The 18,741-nt window shown below is 37.2% G+C and overlaps 2 protein-coding genes across 5 annotated transcripts in view; one reads left to right on the plus strand and one right to left on the minus strand.

Annotated features, from left to right (window-relative positions):
• On the minus strand, positions 1–14,264 carry LOC106873513 (PHD finger-like domain-containing protein 5A). Of its 3 annotated transcripts, XM_052968863.2 has the most exons (5): positions 14,157–14,244; positions 12,303–12,532; positions 5,643–5,666; positions 2,429–2,595; positions 1–164 (listed from the first exon to the last, which is right to left on the minus strand). In XM_052968863.2, exons 2-5 carry the CDS (start codon positions 12,322–12,324, stop codon positions 75–77), a joined length of 303 nt encoding a protein of 100 aa, XP_052824823.1. In that variant the 5' UTR covers positions 12,325–12,532; positions 14,157–14,244; the 3' UTR covers positions 1–74. The 3 variants fall into 3 exon arrangements, with proteins under 3 accessions (XP_052824823.1, XP_014776387.1, XP_014776405.1); XM_014920901.3 differs by lacking the exon at positions 12,303–12,532 and having other exon boundaries at positions 14,157–14,264; XM_014920919.3 differs by lacking the exons at positions 12,303–12,532; positions 14,157–14,244 and adding an exon at positions 13,605–13,745.
• The window catches only part of LOC106873502 (putative ATP-dependent RNA helicase DDX47), an 18,602-nt gene continuing 14,009 nt past the window's right edge, over positions 14,149–18,741 (plus strand). Inside the window, exons 1-4 of one of the 2 annotated variants that reach the window (XM_014920891.3) lie at positions 14,149–14,285; positions 14,617–14,763; positions 15,381–15,474; positions 16,715–16,903. In XM_014920891.3, the coding sequence (XP_014776377.1) occupies positions 14,674–14,763; positions 15,381–15,474; positions 16,715–16,903 (373 nt within the window). In that variant the 5' untranslated portion in view covers positions 14,149–14,285; positions 14,617–14,673. Of the gene's footprint in view, positions 14,403–14,616; positions 14,764–15,380; positions 15,475–16,714; positions 16,904–18,741 lie in introns of both variants that reach the window. The other variant, XM_089353831.1, reaches the window with a different exon arrangement.

An 18,741-nucleotide genomic window follows, 5' to 3' on the forward strand; every position in this document is an offset into this window, starting at 1 on the left:
TAAAAAATGTTCATTTTTATTGACAATGAGAAAAAAATAATTATGAATAATGATAAAATAAAAAAATATAAGTCCTATCTTTTCTTAAACCCATATTTTTTTCTTTCATAGAAAAGATCTGTCTTTGCACTTCCAAGATTCACAATTTTGGGGCAGCCATCTCTCTAGAAAAAGATAAATATTGAAAAAATACTGATTAAAAAAAAATCAGTAATATGATGATATGAAGAATACTTTTACACATGGAAGGCATCATTAAAAAAACATATCTAGCCTTTGTTTTCGTTGACACATTTAAAAAACAAAAGCTAGATATGTTTTTTCATCAAGACAAAAAACAATGAAAATATTTGACATCTTTAACAATGTGTCTATTTTGTCCACAAAAAGTTTCTACAGGGCAAGTTATAAGTGTGTGTGTGCATGTGAGTGTATGTGTCCATCTACGTGTGTGTTTATATCGCCTTGACCTGACATCTCGTGGTGGTTGTAAGCAAGTGTTGCCTTCAAGTGGTATCATTCATTTCCAGCTTTCTATGAAAACATGGAGAATGATGACCTCACTTGGAAACAGGTGAAGGTTAGCATCAAGAAGTGCATTAGGCTATAGAAAATCTGCCTAAACAAATTTTGTCTGATAGTCTTCCTGTCACCACCCCTTATGTGTTTTTCAAAGAAAGGATTTCTTTCTCCAAAAGTCTTCAAAAGTGCAGATTAATTGTTTGTAATGTCAATATCACCATCTACTTCTCTCAAACAGCAACAAGCAGTATGATGCTCCCTAGTTTGTTAATACTCTGTGTATAGGAATATAATATTGTGTGAGCATTACAATCATCATCATTTTAATGTCACTTTTTCATAATTGCATGGGCAAGAGTAAATTCGTTGAGTCAGATTTTCTATAGCCAGATGCCCTTTGTATCGCCAACCCACACCAGATTTCAAGTAAGGTAATATTCCCCCATTCCCAATGGTTGAATATATTTTCACAAAAGATTGGAAATGAAGGACACTGATTTATGACAGTGACACTTGTTTACAACTATTGTATAATATCATGACAAGGAGACATTGACATCACACATGTATATACACAATGGACTTTTTCAGCAACTCAAGGTTTTGGCCAGCCACACCAGAACTCTGTGCTACTTACAGAATGGGTGTACTGGGCAGTTGGCCAGGGACCTCTATGTATGCAGTGGTTTACTGTCAAAAAGTAAATATTATAGGACCTAGTGTTTTGATTTATCCAGGGTCCTATAAGGTTACTAAGATGGCCTTATCTGCACCTATAAATAAATTGATGAATTCAAAAGAAGAACAGCAAGCTATTTTTACTTGTAGAAAACCTAACACAGAACTAAAGTTTAACTTTAGTCTGAGGGTATATAGCCTAATGAGCTCATGATCATAATGTCATGGTTCAATTCCAAGACTAAGTAGCATGATGAGTTTTTGAGCAAGGCATTTCATTTCAAGGTGCTCAAGTTTACTCAGCTGAAAATGAGTATCAGCAATAACAGGAGTCTAACCTTGTGATGGAATGGCATCTTATTTAGTGAGGGGTCATGCATTCTCAGTCGCTTATAAAGCTTAAGAATTGAGATAAGCTCCAACCAAATAAGCTGGTCAGTTTGAGATAGACTTTAACTTCTTTTTATTGACATGATCTAATTAGGTGTAAGCGAACAATGCCTAGAGGTACAGAATGTTTGAATTTGTGGACTGATACTGCAGGACCTGATTAGGTAAACGGCTTACAACAAAAGGCAACAAGGTTGATGAAATACCATCAATATACTAAATAATTTATCATAGGTAATTAAATAATTGAACACGTCATTTTTAAGCAATTTAACTATCTAGCTCCATAACTCAGTAGAGTACTAGTGCTAATAGGTAAAATCTCATGAGATTTTCTTCATAAAAAAAGCAGTAATGATGCTCAAAGAGTAACCATCATCGTCAACATTTAACACCTGTTTTCCATGCTGACATACATTAGACGGCTTGGCACCAGTCTGTTTTGGCTTGGTTTCTATGGCTGGATGCCCTTCCTAATGCTAACCACTTTACAGTGTACTGGATGCTTTTTACGTGACACTAGCACCAGTGCTTTTTATGTGGCACCAGCGCCCACCCATACCAATGCTTTTTACATGACACCTTGGTTTTAGGATTTCAATTCTGTTGTGGTGGGTGGGTCTTCAGGAACAAAATGAATGTAAATATACAGAGTGAATGTGATGGACAGATTGGCTTCAAGGGAACTATAAAAAAACAAAAACAAAAAAAAAACGAGAAAATAGCAGAAACAACCAGATAATGCAAATTGGAGAATGACTATCTTACAAACTTGTTTGAATTCTTTTAGTTTATATAATAATAATATTTAAAACATTAAGTATAAAAATGTACTTACATCTTTTTCCATGATGGTACATTCTTTGCAGTAATAAGCGTCAGATACACCTGGTCCCCCACAAATGACACAACGTCCTTGATATGAACCATAATTGCATTCATCACAGATACGCACCAATGTGCATGGTCGAACATAAGAATCACATATTACACATTTACCATCACCTTAAATAAAAAAAAAAGAACTTTACATAAATTTAAGTTTTCACATTAAAGAAAGAATGTTTCTCAAAATAATAGAACAAAAGAAGCAAAAGAGAACCATGTAAATGACTTTAAGAGTTAAATCATTTTAAACTAGGACATCCAAAACGAGGAAAAAAATGAATTACATGGAAATGTCCTTTCATATGTTCTCTCATTCATAAGAAAAAGTCATTGCATAATAATAAAGCAAAAAAAAAGAGACCAGAGCGGTTCTCTCCCCTTGAGGGAAATTTCTCCCTCCCTTCTATTTCTTAGCAAACACTCTTTCTCTCCACCTCTAACTCTGAAAGTAACCATAGATGGCAGCACCAACAGTTGCCAGTCAAATTTCATTTTAAATTGTTATTTAACAATTAAAGAAAACTAATAACCATAATTCAAATATTCTAGCATCAATATTTTATGCCCACTTGAAAGGCAGCAAGCTGGCAGAATCGGTACCATGCCAGAAAACTGCTTAGTAGTGTTTCTTCCAAATTTACATTCTGAATTCAAATTCCGCTGAGGTTGACTTTGCCTTTCATCCTTTCGGGGTTGATAAAATATGTATCAGTTGAACACTGGGGTCGATGCAATCGACTTACACGTTCGCCTGAAATTGCTAGTTTTGTGCCAAAATTTGAAAACAATATTTTATGCTCACTTTTCCATGTTGGCATGGGTTGGATAGGTTGGTTGGTTTTAACACAATGTCTGTTCCACTTGTTGCAGTCTTTCATCATACCCTTTGTGAGGTTCAATCTTCTAAGATCAACCCTAATCACGTCTATTCAGATCTTTCTTCAGTTTTCCTTTTTTTTTTTTTTCGCAGGCTCCTCCAATCTGCATTATTTTACATTTTTTCACTCAACTATCATTCTTTATATACATTACCATTACACTCTTCTCTTTTGTAGACTATGGCAGAAGCCTCTGATGCTCAAATTTTCTCTCAGAAAACTTATGCTCTGTTGCTGATGCATACTGACATTACTCACCCAGCAAAGCATGCTTGCCTCATTTCTTACCAGCTTTCACGTATCTTCTATGCTCAGAGCATACCATGTCATGTACATCATACAGTCTGCCTTTGCTGAGAGAGAGAGAGAGAGAGAGAGAGAGAGAGACCCTATTTGTTGTCAACAGAGGTGAGAGCTTCCTGAACTTGTTCCATGTCATTCTTGCTCTTGCTACAATTCTTTTCAAATGCTACTGAAGCTATCAACTACTTCTAATGAGCCTGAATAACTGAAAGACATCATTTCTTGGTTGCTCTTACTGCTAGCTGTTCTTCTGTATCTTTTACATGAAATACACTATGCTGTCAGCCTGGTCATTTGAATATAAAACCAGCAGAATATTTGAGCTGGATACAGATGGTTTAAGTGTTAAAACTGTCTAACTTTAAATAACACTGTTCACGAATAACTACATATGTACATCCCTAAAAAATATTACATTATCTATAAATGTTAGGGTTTGTTCCAGCAACGTTTTCTGAAGCAATCAGATTTATGACATGAAGAGTTACCTCAGAAGTCTATTAGTTGTAATTCTTACAACCTAACTTGTTTTATTATCTGGCAGTCTGACTAATTTTTTGCTAAAAAGAAAGAAGCAATCTTTTCATGAAATTCTTAGAAAAATAGTTCACTCTTCTTTAGTGTAGAACAGTAAATGGTAGTGACTTGTCATAAGTTTACAGGCAACACACCAGCTTTGAAAAAAAAATTTTGCAATATTATATTACAAAAAACTTCTCTGTAGACTTTTATGTAAAACTAAAATACACACACACAAGTTAATGATGCGCCAATAACAGGATTATTCAAGAAGTTAAAATTCCAACACACCAGATGAAAATAACATTCATCATTGTAAGTGTAGAGACATCAACATTAAGTATGACTACATGATAAGAAATTTGTTATGCAACCACATGATTTTGGATTCAATACCATTCTATAGAACTTTGGGCAATTGTCTTCTACCATAGGTTCAGATCACTCAAAGCTTTGTGAGTGAAATTCAGTAATCTTAATCTATCATCCAATCTAACACCACCACCTAGCCCTTGGATGCCTTTAATAGAGTTCACTCTTGTTGCAAGCATTTGGGCCAGGCCCTCAGCCAGAGGATATCTTCCTCCCACTAATCTAAGACTTTGAAAAATGCCATGAGTACATTACTTTTTTTCCTTCTCACTATTGAAGAAAAAAAAAATTTTTTTTTCAAAATGTTAAACAAAGGGTTGACTAAATTTTTTAACTATGAACTATTGTTCTAGAGAATATTGATCAATTTGTGAATGTTATCAATAAATCAACAGATGGACAAGGACAGCTGTATAAAGAAGTGTTAATCTCTAACTGTAGAGGGAACCTGTGGAAAAGGTAGACCCAGAAGAGATGGGACGAGGTGGTGAAGCATAATCTTTGGATGTTGAGTCTCATGGAGGCAATGACAAGTGATCGAGACCTTTGGTGATTTACTGTGCTTGAGAAGACACATCAAGTCAAGTGAAACTGTAAATGTGGCCAGTGCTGGTGACAAATAAAAAGCACCCACTACACTCTGGGAAGGGCAGCCAGTCGTAGAAACCAAGTCAAACCAGACTGGAGCTGGGTACAGCTCTCTGGCTCACCAGTTCTAGTCAAATCATCTAACCCATGCCAGCATGGAAAGCAGACACTAAATGATGATGATGATAAAGAAAATTGGTGAATGTCAAAAGCTATAAGCTGTTCAGACAGGTTAAGATTAACTGGATTAGCCTTGAGTGAAAGGAATGATTTTAAGTATAGTACTGTTCTGGGAAATGGTTCATGCAGGATCTAGAGAATGAAACATGAAGTGGTAAGCAGAAAAATAAAGGTGGCATATAATCACTTACTTTACAGAAACAGAAACCCTTAGTCTGCTATGCCTTCCCTTTTTATTACAATCAAAATAGTCTCTATGATCCCAATTCTTCCCTACTCTTCCAGAAATTCAAATAAAAATTAGAAAGAATTTAAATTACTTACATTTTTCACAAAGTCTTCCAATAGCTGAAAACCAAATGAAAAAGGAATCAATTAGCATTTTTGTGCTGAGTTTAGTCCTTAGTCTTAAATATACAACACTTATATGGAATTTTAAGTAATTTAAGTATATGAAAAAGTTATGAGCATAATTTGATATGAGACCAAGACATAAATGCATTATAAGTATCATAATCAGTTTTTTTCAAATTATATCAGAAATTTTGAAAAGTAAATTAAAAACATCTCAACATTATTCATATTGGTGGCAGCACTAAAATAGGATAGTCAACGAATTATTTCAGTAACTTTGTCTAATCTAACTATTTGTATTTCTTATGACTGGTAAGACTGTCACTCAGTTAAACCTCACTACTTCGTCCCTGGATGCTTGTAATGCAGTCCAATAACGTATTGCAAACCTTCAGATCAAGTCACTGGTTTGAGAATTGTTTCCTACCTGTCTCAGAGGCTCTGAAAAGATCAAAGGTACTAACCTTCTCATCTGACAAAGCCATTCAAAATTCAGAGGCAGGGTATGACACAAATTCATAACTACCATTTTTCATATATTACACAATGAAAAAATGTACAAATGATGAATTGAATTCACATCCAACCCTCAACCAAATAATTTGCAGGAAGTTGTGTATTCAAGACAAGCTAAATTTATGTATTATAACATCTAAAAGATATTACTTAACCATAACCATTTAATAGTTTCATGTAAGATTTGTATGCAAGAGTATCCGAAGAGGTAGAGGTGTTTTTGAATTGAACACAAATTGCAAGCTTGCGATCATCTTTATGACCTAAGGACCACAACTAACTTTGCTTGCTGAACTCCAAGAAAGGCTACAGGGTCTTACATAGTCTTGATCATTATCCTGAAACAGCTATTTGCTTAGTTGACTCCTGCCTTCAATAAACTATAACCTTTCTCTTTCAACAAATATACATGGAAACCTAATTCCTTTTCCTATCTTCAACAAGGTATGTGCAATCCTACCAACTTCTGGTCTATCACCAACACATCCAACTCCTAAAGTGATTGAGACTCTTAACAGTGAATGCTTCTTTGTATCACTTTCTTCACTGAGTAAAAATAAGGTTCCAGTAGAGCTAGATCCATTATAAAACCTACAATATTTCAAATTAGTGTTCTCTTGCCATCGAAAGCTCTGATGAAATAAAAACGTTACTCTCCACAAAACAAAACTTTAAGTTGTGTGGGTATGAAAATCTTCAAGCAAAGCTGCCAACAGGCTCCATCAAAATCTCATTACAGAAGCTTTCCATTCAAGTAACTCTATCAGAGCAGTAGATGGAAGCTTTCTTTGACTTCTTATTTAGTGAGGATGTAAATTAACCCCCAAAATCCTATCTTCTCTACATTAATGATAATCACTGTTAACTCCAACCACACACAATCTTAAGCAGACAACAGATAGGTTCCCCTTCAACACATACTGTGTGTATGTAACCTTACTTCTCTCATCAGGTCTATTCTTATGATCTAGCTGAAACCTGCTCGAATATTTTACCTGTTTTATGTTTAAACTGGTCAAGGGCAGCCTTTCACACATACACTACAATAGCATTGTAAAAATAAACAATCAAATGATCAAAACCTTGAAGCTACGAGATAATGAATCATAAATTCAAAACAATGTGTATTAATTAGCATTATATTTGAGAGTAATGTGAATGCTAAAGTGTTAGTAACTCACTTTTTCTTCTCATTACTCCTACTAGACACTTTAACTAAAACATTTTAGTCAATCTTTTTCCCAGTGACCACACACTCCTAGAGTTTTCCTCCCTGTCTACTTATTCCCTCCAACTATTAATTTTCATACTGATCATAAACCTAACTCAGTAATTACTATTATCTAATCTATGAAGGCATAAAAAAGCTATTGGCAGTCTCCCCACCCACTGCCATAGATCCAACAAATACAAAAAAGTCAGCAATATATTGTTAAATAAAGAAAAGAAAAAGCATTCCATGTTTTCAAAATATTATTTTCTGAACAGACATTATAGAATGATGAATGTTGGATACATAATTTTGATGAATAAGCAATCCCTAGTATTAAGATGAAGACAATTATTTTCAAGTTTAAAAAAAAAAAATTTTTTTTTAGTTCCAGGACAGTCTTGACCAATGACGTTTCAGTAGTAACAACCCAGTATTTTTGTACAAATGCTTCCTTCTTTTTCTGAAGATGGTAGAATGTTATCTGGCTTATTTCTAGTAATTCAAGCAACTGTATCGAAGTGGCTTTGTTGGCAATTATGACCAAGGCGATACTTCTAACATAATCTCAGTTTCCAAAAGACAAATGTCCGAAACGTAAGTATTTCACTTCGCCAGTTTCTTCAGGAACTCTCGTATTAGACACAACCCTATTTTACAAGTATGTTTCATCACACACTTATTGAAGTATATTTTAAAGTAGTTTTGAAAGAGAATGTACGGTTCTGTACATGTAAATACAATGCTGACAGTATAATAGAATAAAGTATGAAACCATAAATAAACTATCTTGGCTGTGATGCTTTATCATCATCATCATCATCATCATCGTTTAACGTCCGCTTTCCATGCTAGCATGGGTTGGACGATTTGACTGAGGACTGGTGAAACCGGATGGCAACACCAGGCTCCAGTCTGATTTGGCAGAGTTTCTACAGCTGGATGCCCTTCCTAACGCCAACCACTCAGAGAGTGTAGTGGGTGCTTTTACGTGTCACCCGCACGAAAACGGCCACGCTCGAAATGGTGTCTTTTATGTGCCACCCGCACAAGCCAGTCCAGGGGCACTGGCAACGATCTCGCTCGAAAATCCTACAGGAGCCAGTCAGGCGGTACTGGCAACGGCCACGCTCAAAATGGTGCATCTCATGTGCCACCCACACAAGAACCAGTCCAGGGGCACTGGCAACGATCTTACTTGGCTTGCCGGGTCTTCTCACGCACAGCCCATTTCCAAAGGTCTCGGTCCGTAGTCATCGCCTCGGTGAGGCCCAATGTACGAAGGTCTTGCCTCACCACCTCAGCCCAGGTCTTCCTGGGCCTACCTCTTCCACGGGTTCCCTCAACTGTTAGGGTGTGGCACTTTTTCACGCAGCTATCCTCCTCCATTCTCACCACATGTCCATACCAGCGCAATCGTCTCTCTTGCACGCCACAACTGATGCTTCTAATGTTCAGCTTTTCTCTCAAGATACTTACACTCTGACGGGTATTCACATTGACATTACACATCCAACGGAGCATACTGGCTTCATTCCTTGCGAGCTTACGTATGTCCTCAGCAGTTACAGCCCATGTTTCACTGCCATGTAGCATGGTTGTTCGTACGCATGCGTCATACAGTCTGCCTTTTACTCTGAGTGAGAGTCCCTTTGTCGCCAGCAGGGGTAAGAGCTCTCTAAACTTTGCCCAGGCTATTCTTATTCTAGCAGCTACACTTTCAGCGCACCCACTCCCACTACTAACTTGGTCGCCCAGATAGCGGAAGCTATCGACTACCTCTAGTTTTTCACCCTGGAATGAGATAGAAGTTGTTTCCTGTTTGTTTGCAGTCTTTATTGCACCTGAACATCTGCCACAAACAAAAACTAACTTGCTAGTTAACCTGCCTTTGATGTTGCTGCACCTCTTATGTGTCCATAGCTTGCACCGGGTACATCTTATAGAGTTACTACCTACTCCTTTTCTACATACTGAGCAGGGCCATCTACCTGAAGGGGTTTGTGTTTTATCTACCTTCCTACTTATTAGGATTTTGGTTTTAGCTAGGTTGACTCTAAGGCCCTTCAATTCTAGACCTTGCTTCCACACCTGAAACTTCTCCTCTAGTTCTGATAGTGACTCCGCAATTAGGGCAAGGTCATCAGCATAGAGGAGCTCCCAGGGGCAACCTGTCTTGAACTCCTCTGTGATTGCCTGGAGGACTATGGTAAATAATAGGGGGCTGAGGACGGAACCTTGGTGGACCCCTACCTCTACCCGGAATTCATTGCTGTACTCATTTCCAACCCTCACCTTACTGGCCGCATCTCTGTACATGGCTCGCACAGCTCTCACTAGCCATTCTTCTATCCCAAGTTTCCTCATTGACCACCAGATAAGGGATCGGGGGACCCTGTCAAAGGCTTTCTCCATGTCAACGAAAGCCAGGTACAGAGGTTTATCCTTGGCTAGGTATTTCTCTTGCAACTGTCTCACTAGAAATAAGGCATCAGTAGTGCTTTTACCTGGCACGAACCCAAACTGCATCTCATCTAAATTGATTCGCTCCCTAATTAGTTGGGCTATGACCCTCTCTGTAACTTTCATAACCTGATCTAACAGCTTGATGCCTCTGTAATTATTTGTATCTAAAGCGTCCCCTTTACCTTTGTAGCAGTTGACTATGATGCTGCTACACCAGTCATAGGGTATGACTCCTTCGTGTATCACCTGGTTCGTAATACGGGTGACTAGGCTATAGCCAACACTGCCAGATATTTTGAGCATCTCTGCAGTGATTCCTGATGGGCCGGGGGCTTTCCCGGTCTTCATACTCTTAATTGCTTTATCTACCCTGGTACTATCAACTCGGATAGCTGGTCCCTCTATTGGGTCGACATAAGGCAGGCTCTCTTTCTCCCATTCATTCTCTTTATTAAGCAATCTATCGTAGTGGCATCTCCAGACCTCTTTCTTTGCATCCTCATTTAATGCAAGCGTACCATCATCCATGCGAACACATTTCTCTCCTACAACATCACTATTCTCTCTCCTACACTGTCTTGCAACCCGAAATACCTCGAGTCTTTGGTCCTCACGGCGCAGAACATTGGCAAATCTTTCCTTATCTGCTTCCCCTCTGGCTAAATAAACCTGTCGCCTAGCCTCCCTTCTGGCACATTGGTACAATTCCCTGCTACCACCGTTCTTCCAGTCCTTCCAAGCTTGTTTCTTTTGTCTAATAGCCCTGTCTACCTCCTTGTTCCACCACCACGTTACTCTGGGTTGGGAGGGGACCTTACACCACCCACAAATCTGGTCGGTGGCTTTCAACAGGTTGTCCCGCAGAAATCTCCAATTGTCTTCCACGTTGTATGATGCTATATCCCCTTCTATTTCGTTAAATGCTTCAAGTAACTTGTCTCTAAGTCTCTGTCCGTTTGCAGGGTCTTTAAGCTTCCACACCCTTCTTCTCCAAGCCTGTCTAATTCTGGGCACCCATTTTGCCTTGATCCCAAAGTCGCTAACTACTAATCTATGTTGTGGGGTACATTCTTCGCCAGGGTAGGTTTTGGCATTTATAAGCCGCCCTCTTTCCCTATTTCTGGCGAGGATGTAGTCGATTTGGCTAGAGTGTCTGCCGGAGCGGTAGGTGACTAGGTGACTGGCAGGTTTCCTGAAGTTGGTATTGCAGACCATAAGATTGGTTGCATCACAGAACTCCAGCAGTCTGGTTCCCTCCTCGTTGCGGGAACCGAAGCCATAGCCTCCATGTATGCCATGGAAGCCCCCAGCACGACGTCCGACATGACCGTTGAAGTCTCCAGCCACAAAGAGAAGGTCCCTGTCACTCGTCGACGAGGTAGTTTGCAAGAGGGTGTCATAGAATTGGTCTTTCAGACCATCTGGTAGCCCAGGTTGAGGTGCATAGGCTGAGATGACAGTAGCTAATCTATGATGAAGCACTAGTCTGATCTTAAGTACTCTGTCACTTACTCTAACGACCTCGATTACCTTATCCACCCATTTCTCCGCTAGAAGTATTCCTACGCCCCCGACCCCGTCAGTGTTCCCTGCCCAGAAAATCTTGTACCTGTGTTCTTTGCCTGTGAGGAACCTTGCAGAACCTCCTCTCCATCTTACTTCCTGGATGCAGCACATATCTACGCATCTCCGTTCAAGCATCTCAACAATTTCACCAGATCTACCTTTCAGCGTGCCGACGTTGAGAGTGCCAATCCTAACAGTATGGGTGTTGGGGGTGTGGGCCTGTAGCCTGGGAAGAGGAAAAGCAGTGTCGTGTACCTGAAAAGAAAACTTGCAATTGGAAGAATTCATAAGCAAAACATTACCTACAACCTGCAAACATTTCTCAACCTTAATGCGCTACCCAAAGGTAGGGGAGAGGATGGCCAAGGCCACTAGATGGGTTCCGGGAGACAGCCGAGGTTGACAGGATGACAAAGGGATGAACTTCCGGTGGAGGGGTGGGATGACAGAGGAATGAACTACCGGTGGAGGGGTGGGATGACAGAGGAATGAACTTCCGGTGGAGGGGGCGGGATGACAGAGAAATGAACTTCCGGTGGAGGGGTGGGATGACAGAGGAATGAACTTCCGGTGGAGGGGGTGGGATGACAGAGGAATGAACTTCCGGTGGAGGGGTGGGATGACAGAGGAATGAACTTCCTTTTGTTAAAGTAATTGACCACCAAGGTGACACTCCATCGCTATGGTTTTGTTGTCATCCACTCATTGCAAATAGGTGACAGGTGGATGAAAACTTAAAATGCCTGCCATCTTCTTTCATTAGGATAATTTAAAAAATGTTTCTTAAAGGTAACAGAGTTATTAAATAATGTAAGACACATCAGGTGTAGGTTATGTATAGTGGGGAAGAAAATATAATGAGATGACCAAACCTCTTTGTATAACTGCCAACATAGCATCAGCAATTTTTCATGTGTTTGTAGTGGATCTTGCAGGCATGAAGTGGATTCGATCCACCATAGCCAAATTTAAATTAACACTTCAACAGAACTTTTCTCACGGTGGAACAATGGTTTTTTTTCTGTGATGGCAGTTTTACATTTTCCAGATGCCTTAGCTAGGCCGAAATAATGTCTTCACCATTTGGCCTTTCTAACCTCACCTAGACCACAAAAAAGCTCGAATTAAGATAATAAAAACCACCAACTAAATTTATTGTTTTCAATGATATGTCTATCCTTCTGGATAGTTATAAAAGCAAGAACCCCAAGCAAAAATCAGTTAGTCGGCTTGTGACAATCGGTTAGTTAATGAATGACAACTTGAATCAGAGACAGTTACCATGAGTTAAGGAACAGAATGCTAGAATCATGACCACAAGCAAGGCAGCTACTAAAGACAATGGTCAAATGGAGAAATGAAATTTACTGTCAGCACCTATGAGACCCAACTTCCCACACTCTCTGACTTTCACTAACTAACTTTGTCTTCTCTGCACATTACCATATCTCTCACTATGAGTTACTACTACAATAAGAACACACAGGTCAAAATTAACTTTTTTACTTCACAGGTTCTAGGATTTTATCACCTGCCTGTCGAGGCAAGGTATATTCGATGTAAGGGTAAATAAATATTTTCTTTACAACTTCAATCACTATTCTTTCATCTTTACATAATGGAAATCAACGAAGAACCAATCCTTACAAACAGATTACGACGCCGACATCTCATTATTGTTTACTAATTAACCCAACTGTTACATGTTTATCAGAACGATACATTTTCGTTTCTTTACAATATTTTAGTATTAATAACAATTATTGTCGCCTTACGAACTTACGTTTACCTGGCGGAGGTAAAGAATACATACACCACCCGTTTTCAGTGTAACAAAAACTTTAACCCTAATCCTAACTCTAACCACCGAGTGTACGTATTCTTTACTTTCATCCGTTTACCTGGCTCCCTAGGGTACGGCATTATACACAAGGCAATTTTTGATACATTTGAAAATGGAAAAAAAAGAAGAAAAAAAGCGCCTCTTTTACACCGGCAAATGTAGTACTTAATTAGCCTGTTGTGTCCGGCAAATAATTTGAGGCCTTTAATTTTCAACTGTTTGGAAGATTAAGAGGGGTGAATTATAATACTTTTTAGGAATGACAATTTAAATGTTTTATTAACGAATCAAAACAAACTTAGCTATATATAATATTAAATTGTAATATTACCGGGAGACATTTGAATTGTAATATTGCAGTGGACAGCTGCCGGAAAAAAAGGCCCTTTGTTTAGTTGTACAAACAAATCATTCTATTGATGGCATAAAACAACGAGTTTTATGTATTTAATATAGTTTAAGCAGATAAAATAATTATCATAAAGAATTAGAGATAATTATCTATATGCCAATAAAAATAAACAATTCAGTTATTTGAACATTACATCTTTTGAATAATAGATTTGGCATTTATAATTGAACCGATAACTTCTTCCGGTAAATATGAGAAATGGAAACGCTGACAGAAATGTATGGCAACAGAATAAAAAAGAACTGCACTAAATACATTTATACCAATTCTTTAATGCTATAATAGAAGAATAAATATACATTTAATGCTACACAAGTCAAATTATATCAGTCTCATTTTATAAGAGTCATTGCCGACGAGGCAAAAAATTCAAAATACTAATTTTCACGAGTTTCTTAATTATTGTAATCATTTGTTGAGATATATACAGTACTTTATCATTAGTCTAACGTTCTATAGAATTTTACTTACCAACACCAGGTTGTTTTCGGCAAAAAATTAAATCTGGATGATGTTTCGCCATGAGGGTGAAACTATGGATGAGTAACTCCAAAATAAGGAATTGTTTACGTAGCAGTAACGAAAAGAAGAAAAACTTAGGTAACAAAATTCATTCATTTAATATTTTGCCAAAGATCACCAATTTTTTACAAATAGTTTTAGATTATAAACTTTATTTCATCAATGATTACGATTTCTCTGCCCACATAATAAAGAGTATAATTAATTTAAAACAATTAGCATACTTCCTTCTCTTTTATTCATAACTATAATTATAAAAAAGATAAAATACATTTTAAATTGTTAACTCGTATACGTTTTTGATGTTAATTATTAACTCAATAAAATTCTGTAGGGTATATTTTACCAAACCAAAATAATGCTGTAATGTTAAATATTAAATAACTTTCAGGAAGTGTATTATTTTCAGATCACAGTTTTTGTAATAACATCTATACTAAACTTCCGGAATCTGAAATCTCAGAAAATGGAAAAAGCTAAAGGTAAACCAGATCCAGGAGAAAAGGAATCAGTGCCAAAATTCGATGAAAATGAGGAAGTCACATTTAGTTCTTTGGTAAGAGACATTTACGACTACTTGATTTTTATTTACCAATACATTTCGTTTGAATTGAATGTAATATTAACATGTGTCGTAGTATCACCAATGCTTGTGTTCGAACACATGGTCTAAGCCGTATTGGAGAAAACAAACTAAAGAACACGCTTAAATATTTTCTCATAATATTTCCTTTTAATTAGAAACATTGATTCTAATTTTTTTTTATTAAATTAAATTCCTACATGATTCTTGTTTTATTTATTGTTAGACCTTTTGTCAATTAACTTGATTTGAGCGTTTTTCTTATGACATTTAATCATTGGGAAAGGCATAAATGTCACAACTTCCCTTTCATCTAATTTAAAGCCTCAAGTTATCTACGTATTAAAATTATTAGGCAGAAACGTTAGAGTGTCGGACACAATGCTTAGCTACATTCTTTATCTTTACATTCTGAGTTGAAATGCCACCGAGGTCGGCTTCGCTTTTTATCCTTTCGGGATCAATAAAATAAGCACCGGTTGAGCTCTGGGGTCGGTGTGATTGACTTAACTTCTCACCCTTAAATTGCTGGACATGGGCCAAAATTTGAAACCATTATTATTGCACTAATCACTTATATTTATTTCCAGGGTGTCGTCGATGTATTATGTGAAGCATGTGAACTTCTGAAATGGAAGCATCCAACCAAAATACAAAAAGAAGCAATACCTGTTGCATTAAAAGGTAGTAATATTCATTTCTGTAATTCCTGTGATTTTGCTTTTAATTCCAGTTAGAATCTCTGTCCACCAACATAGCAATTTTTGCTTACTTTATTTATCAAAATTGTTGATGCGACAACCAGTATAAGTTAACTTAATGAAGCCAGTTTTTACAGAATGTGACATCTCCTTCAGAGAATTTTCCTGAGCAAAGATGGAAAGCTACTTAAATTTCACTTCAAACATAGAAGGTTATAAGGTCCAGAGAGGCTGGGAATTACCTGACACACTGCAAAAAAAAAAAAGTCTGTTGTGATAATCATAATCCTCACCTTGAAAGCTTGGCTCTGGAAAATTTCATTAAAAAATAAGCATTTAACAAAATCTGTGATGGGTGGGGAGGAAAGGTCTTTCAGAAAAGCCAAAATCTTTGCTCAGTCACTAAGGCACCATGTAAAAGGCATTACTGTTGGTGCTGGTGTCACTTAAAAGGCACCGGTGATGGTGCCACATAAAAAGCACCCAGTACACTCTGTAAAGTGGTTACATTAAGGACGTCCAGCTGTAGAAACCAAGTCAAAACAGGCCATGGAACCTTGTGCAGCCCCTGGCCTTGCCAACTCCTATCAGACTGTCCAACCCATGCCAGCATGGAAATGATGATTGTTTTCAGCCCCCACACCCCAATGATCACAGTTTGCACACCTAAAATGTATCTCCTCATGGAAATTTCATTAAAAGATGCTATTTTAAGAAAACTGCAGGGTAACAAAATCATTGTGAGGAAAGGAGTGGGGCCACATTTTTGTAGTTATGCCACTGGTGTTCATCATCGTTTTAACATCCACTTTACCATGCTTGTGTGTGTTAGACAGAATTTGTTGTAGCAGTTTTCCTATGGCCAGATTCCCTTCTTGACACTAACCCTCACCTTTTTGCAAGTAAGGTAATATTTCTTATTTTCCCTTAGCTGAACATCTTGTGATGGAAGACTAGAAACAAATGATACAACTTGTATGATGGTGATATTTTCTTACAACTATCACTCATGTGTCAAGACAAGAAGACACAAACATGCACATACACACAGTTTCCATCTATCAATCCACTTACCAGGCTTTGATTGGCATGGGGCTATAGTAAAAGGCATTTGCCAAAGCATGCTGAACATTTTTGTAAACAAGTAAATATATCATTTTGTAAAAAAAATTTAGTTTTGTTTTGTATTCAAAAGTAAATATTGATTTCTTTCTTTTGCTCAGGAAAGGATGTCATTGGTTTGGCAGAAACTGGATCAGGAAAAACTGGAGCATTTGCAATACCTATTCTTCAAGCTCTCTTGGAAAACCCCCAGCGTTTATTTGGTCTAATTCTCACTCCAACTCGAGAGTTAGCTTTCCAGATATCTGAACAAATTGAGGCTTTAGGAGCTGCTATTAGTATCAAATGTGGTAAGAGATGTTCTAAATACAGTTAGTAATTATTGAAAAAGTTAAACTTTGACATTAGCAAAGGTAGTTTCTTAAAATGTATTCCCTAACAGTGATTCTTTTTTTATAACAAGAAGTCATCAATATTTTTTTTCCTCCATCTTGTTTGAAATTTAAAAAATTTGTTTAGTGCAAAAGACCTAAGATGACATATACATAAGTTGTTACTCTGTATATTATTGAATAATCACAAACCTATTTGACTTTATGGCTGGGTTATTTTCATAATTAATGTGGGTTTTACTAAAAACTTTTGGACTTCTGATTCATATTGATTTGTTTTTTTTTTCACAAAAGTTCATGACCTCAGATTTATAGGGAAAGTAAAAAATGAAGTTATAATGTTCATATCTTTCTCAAATATATTACAGTATCACAGGTTGAATGAAATAGTATTTAATGTTGTCTTTTTACAAATTAAGTTGTCACTTGGTTTAATCCCATCATTTGATCCTTGGGTACCTTTAGTGAAGTTTACTCTATTGCAACATTCATGTCTGATATCTCCTCTTACTAGTAACAGAGGCCCTGAAAAAAAACACAGGTACTACATTCCTTCTGACTAAGTGATAGAAATCTTTTGTGGAATTTAATCCCTTCGTTATATTATTTCTTCTGAAATATACTGCCTTTGTTTTAATTCATTTTGAAAATAAATAATGAGGAATTTTATAAAATTATTTAGTCGTTATGAAGCTGGTGTTTGGAATATAAATTAACAGGAAAGTTTGAAAGAAAGTTTTAGTTTCGATCACTTTCAAACAGGAAGTCTGTATCATAGAGCTAGGGGCAGCCTCAAGCAGGTTGGTATCAAAGGGTTAGTCACAGGTTGCACACTACTGTTCACTTCTTATTTTGCAGTATTTGTTGGTGCTGAATACTTTTATTTAATATTTGTAAAATTAATTGACTTTGGAATGACATCATCATCATTATTTAATGTGTTTTCCATACTGGCATGCATTGGACAGTTTGACCAGAGCTAACAAGCTGGGAAGCTGCACCAGGTTCCAGTCTGATTTGGCTTGGTCCCCATGGCTGGATGCCCTTTCTAATGCCAACCACTTTACAGTGTGCTGGGTGCTTTTAACATGCCACTGGCATGAGTGCTTTTACATGTCACCAACATGAGCTCTTTTACGTGCTACTGGCATGAGTGCTTTTTATGTGGCACTGGCACAGGACTCTTGCAGGCCAATCTTCTTCACCAGGGGATGCAGCTTTAACACTTCTGCTGTGGAGGACAGGTCTTCTTGAGTACAACATGCTACTGCAAACTAACTATCCAAACAAGTCATAAGCAAATAGTCAAGTGTCTTTAACCCAGCATGACATAATGGATCAAGAACTGTAAAACAAATAGCAAAGTTTAATCTGATAAATTGCTCTTCTTGCATCAACTCCTTTACAACTGATCATAACCTCATTTATCACTATTGCTAAAACTAGTTTACCAGCAGTCCCTTAACTAAAATAGATTAATATTTTTAGACATGAAAACATGTATTTCAACTCGTGTAAAAAAAAAAAAAAACCCAATTAATTGATAATACCTGTGCAATATCACAATGATTCGAGAAAGTTACCTGCAGATCTGCTTGTGCCATTGTGTAGTGTGAGGAAAATTTCAAATCAATAAATTTGATGTAATGAAGGGAAGAAAATGTTAGCTAAATGACTAGTATCATTTTAATCTGATTTTAGCAAGTATGATTGATAACTCCAGACTTTGTATCTTCTGTTGATTCTTCAATGTTTCCTTGTACTTCATTTGTTAGCTTGTTGAAAAGCTAAAGCTA

The sequence above is a fragment of the Octopus bimaculoides genome, chromosome 6, assembly GCF_046866305.1.
Source record: "Octopus bimaculoides isolate indiv1 chromosome 6, ASM4686630v1, whole genome shotgun sequence".
Taxonomy (NCBI): Eukaryota; Metazoa; Mollusca; class Cephalopoda; order Octopoda; family Octopodidae; genus Octopus; species Octopus bimaculoides.

Bases quoted from the DNA above. Each gene is read 5' to 3' on its own strand.
- LOC106873513 (XM_014920901.3), bottom strand. From the start codon at position 14,208: ATGGCGAAACATCATCCAGATTTAATTTTTTGCCGAAAACAACCTGGT. The intron at 5,667-14,156 runs GTAAGTAAAATT...TTTGGTTTTCAG, and splicing joins CCGAAAACAACCTGGTGTTG to CTATTGGAAGACTTTGTGAA. The intron at 165-2,428 runs GTAAGTACATTT...ATCTTTTTCTAG, and splicing joins GTACCATCATGGAAAAAGAT to AGAGATGGCTGCCCCAAAAT.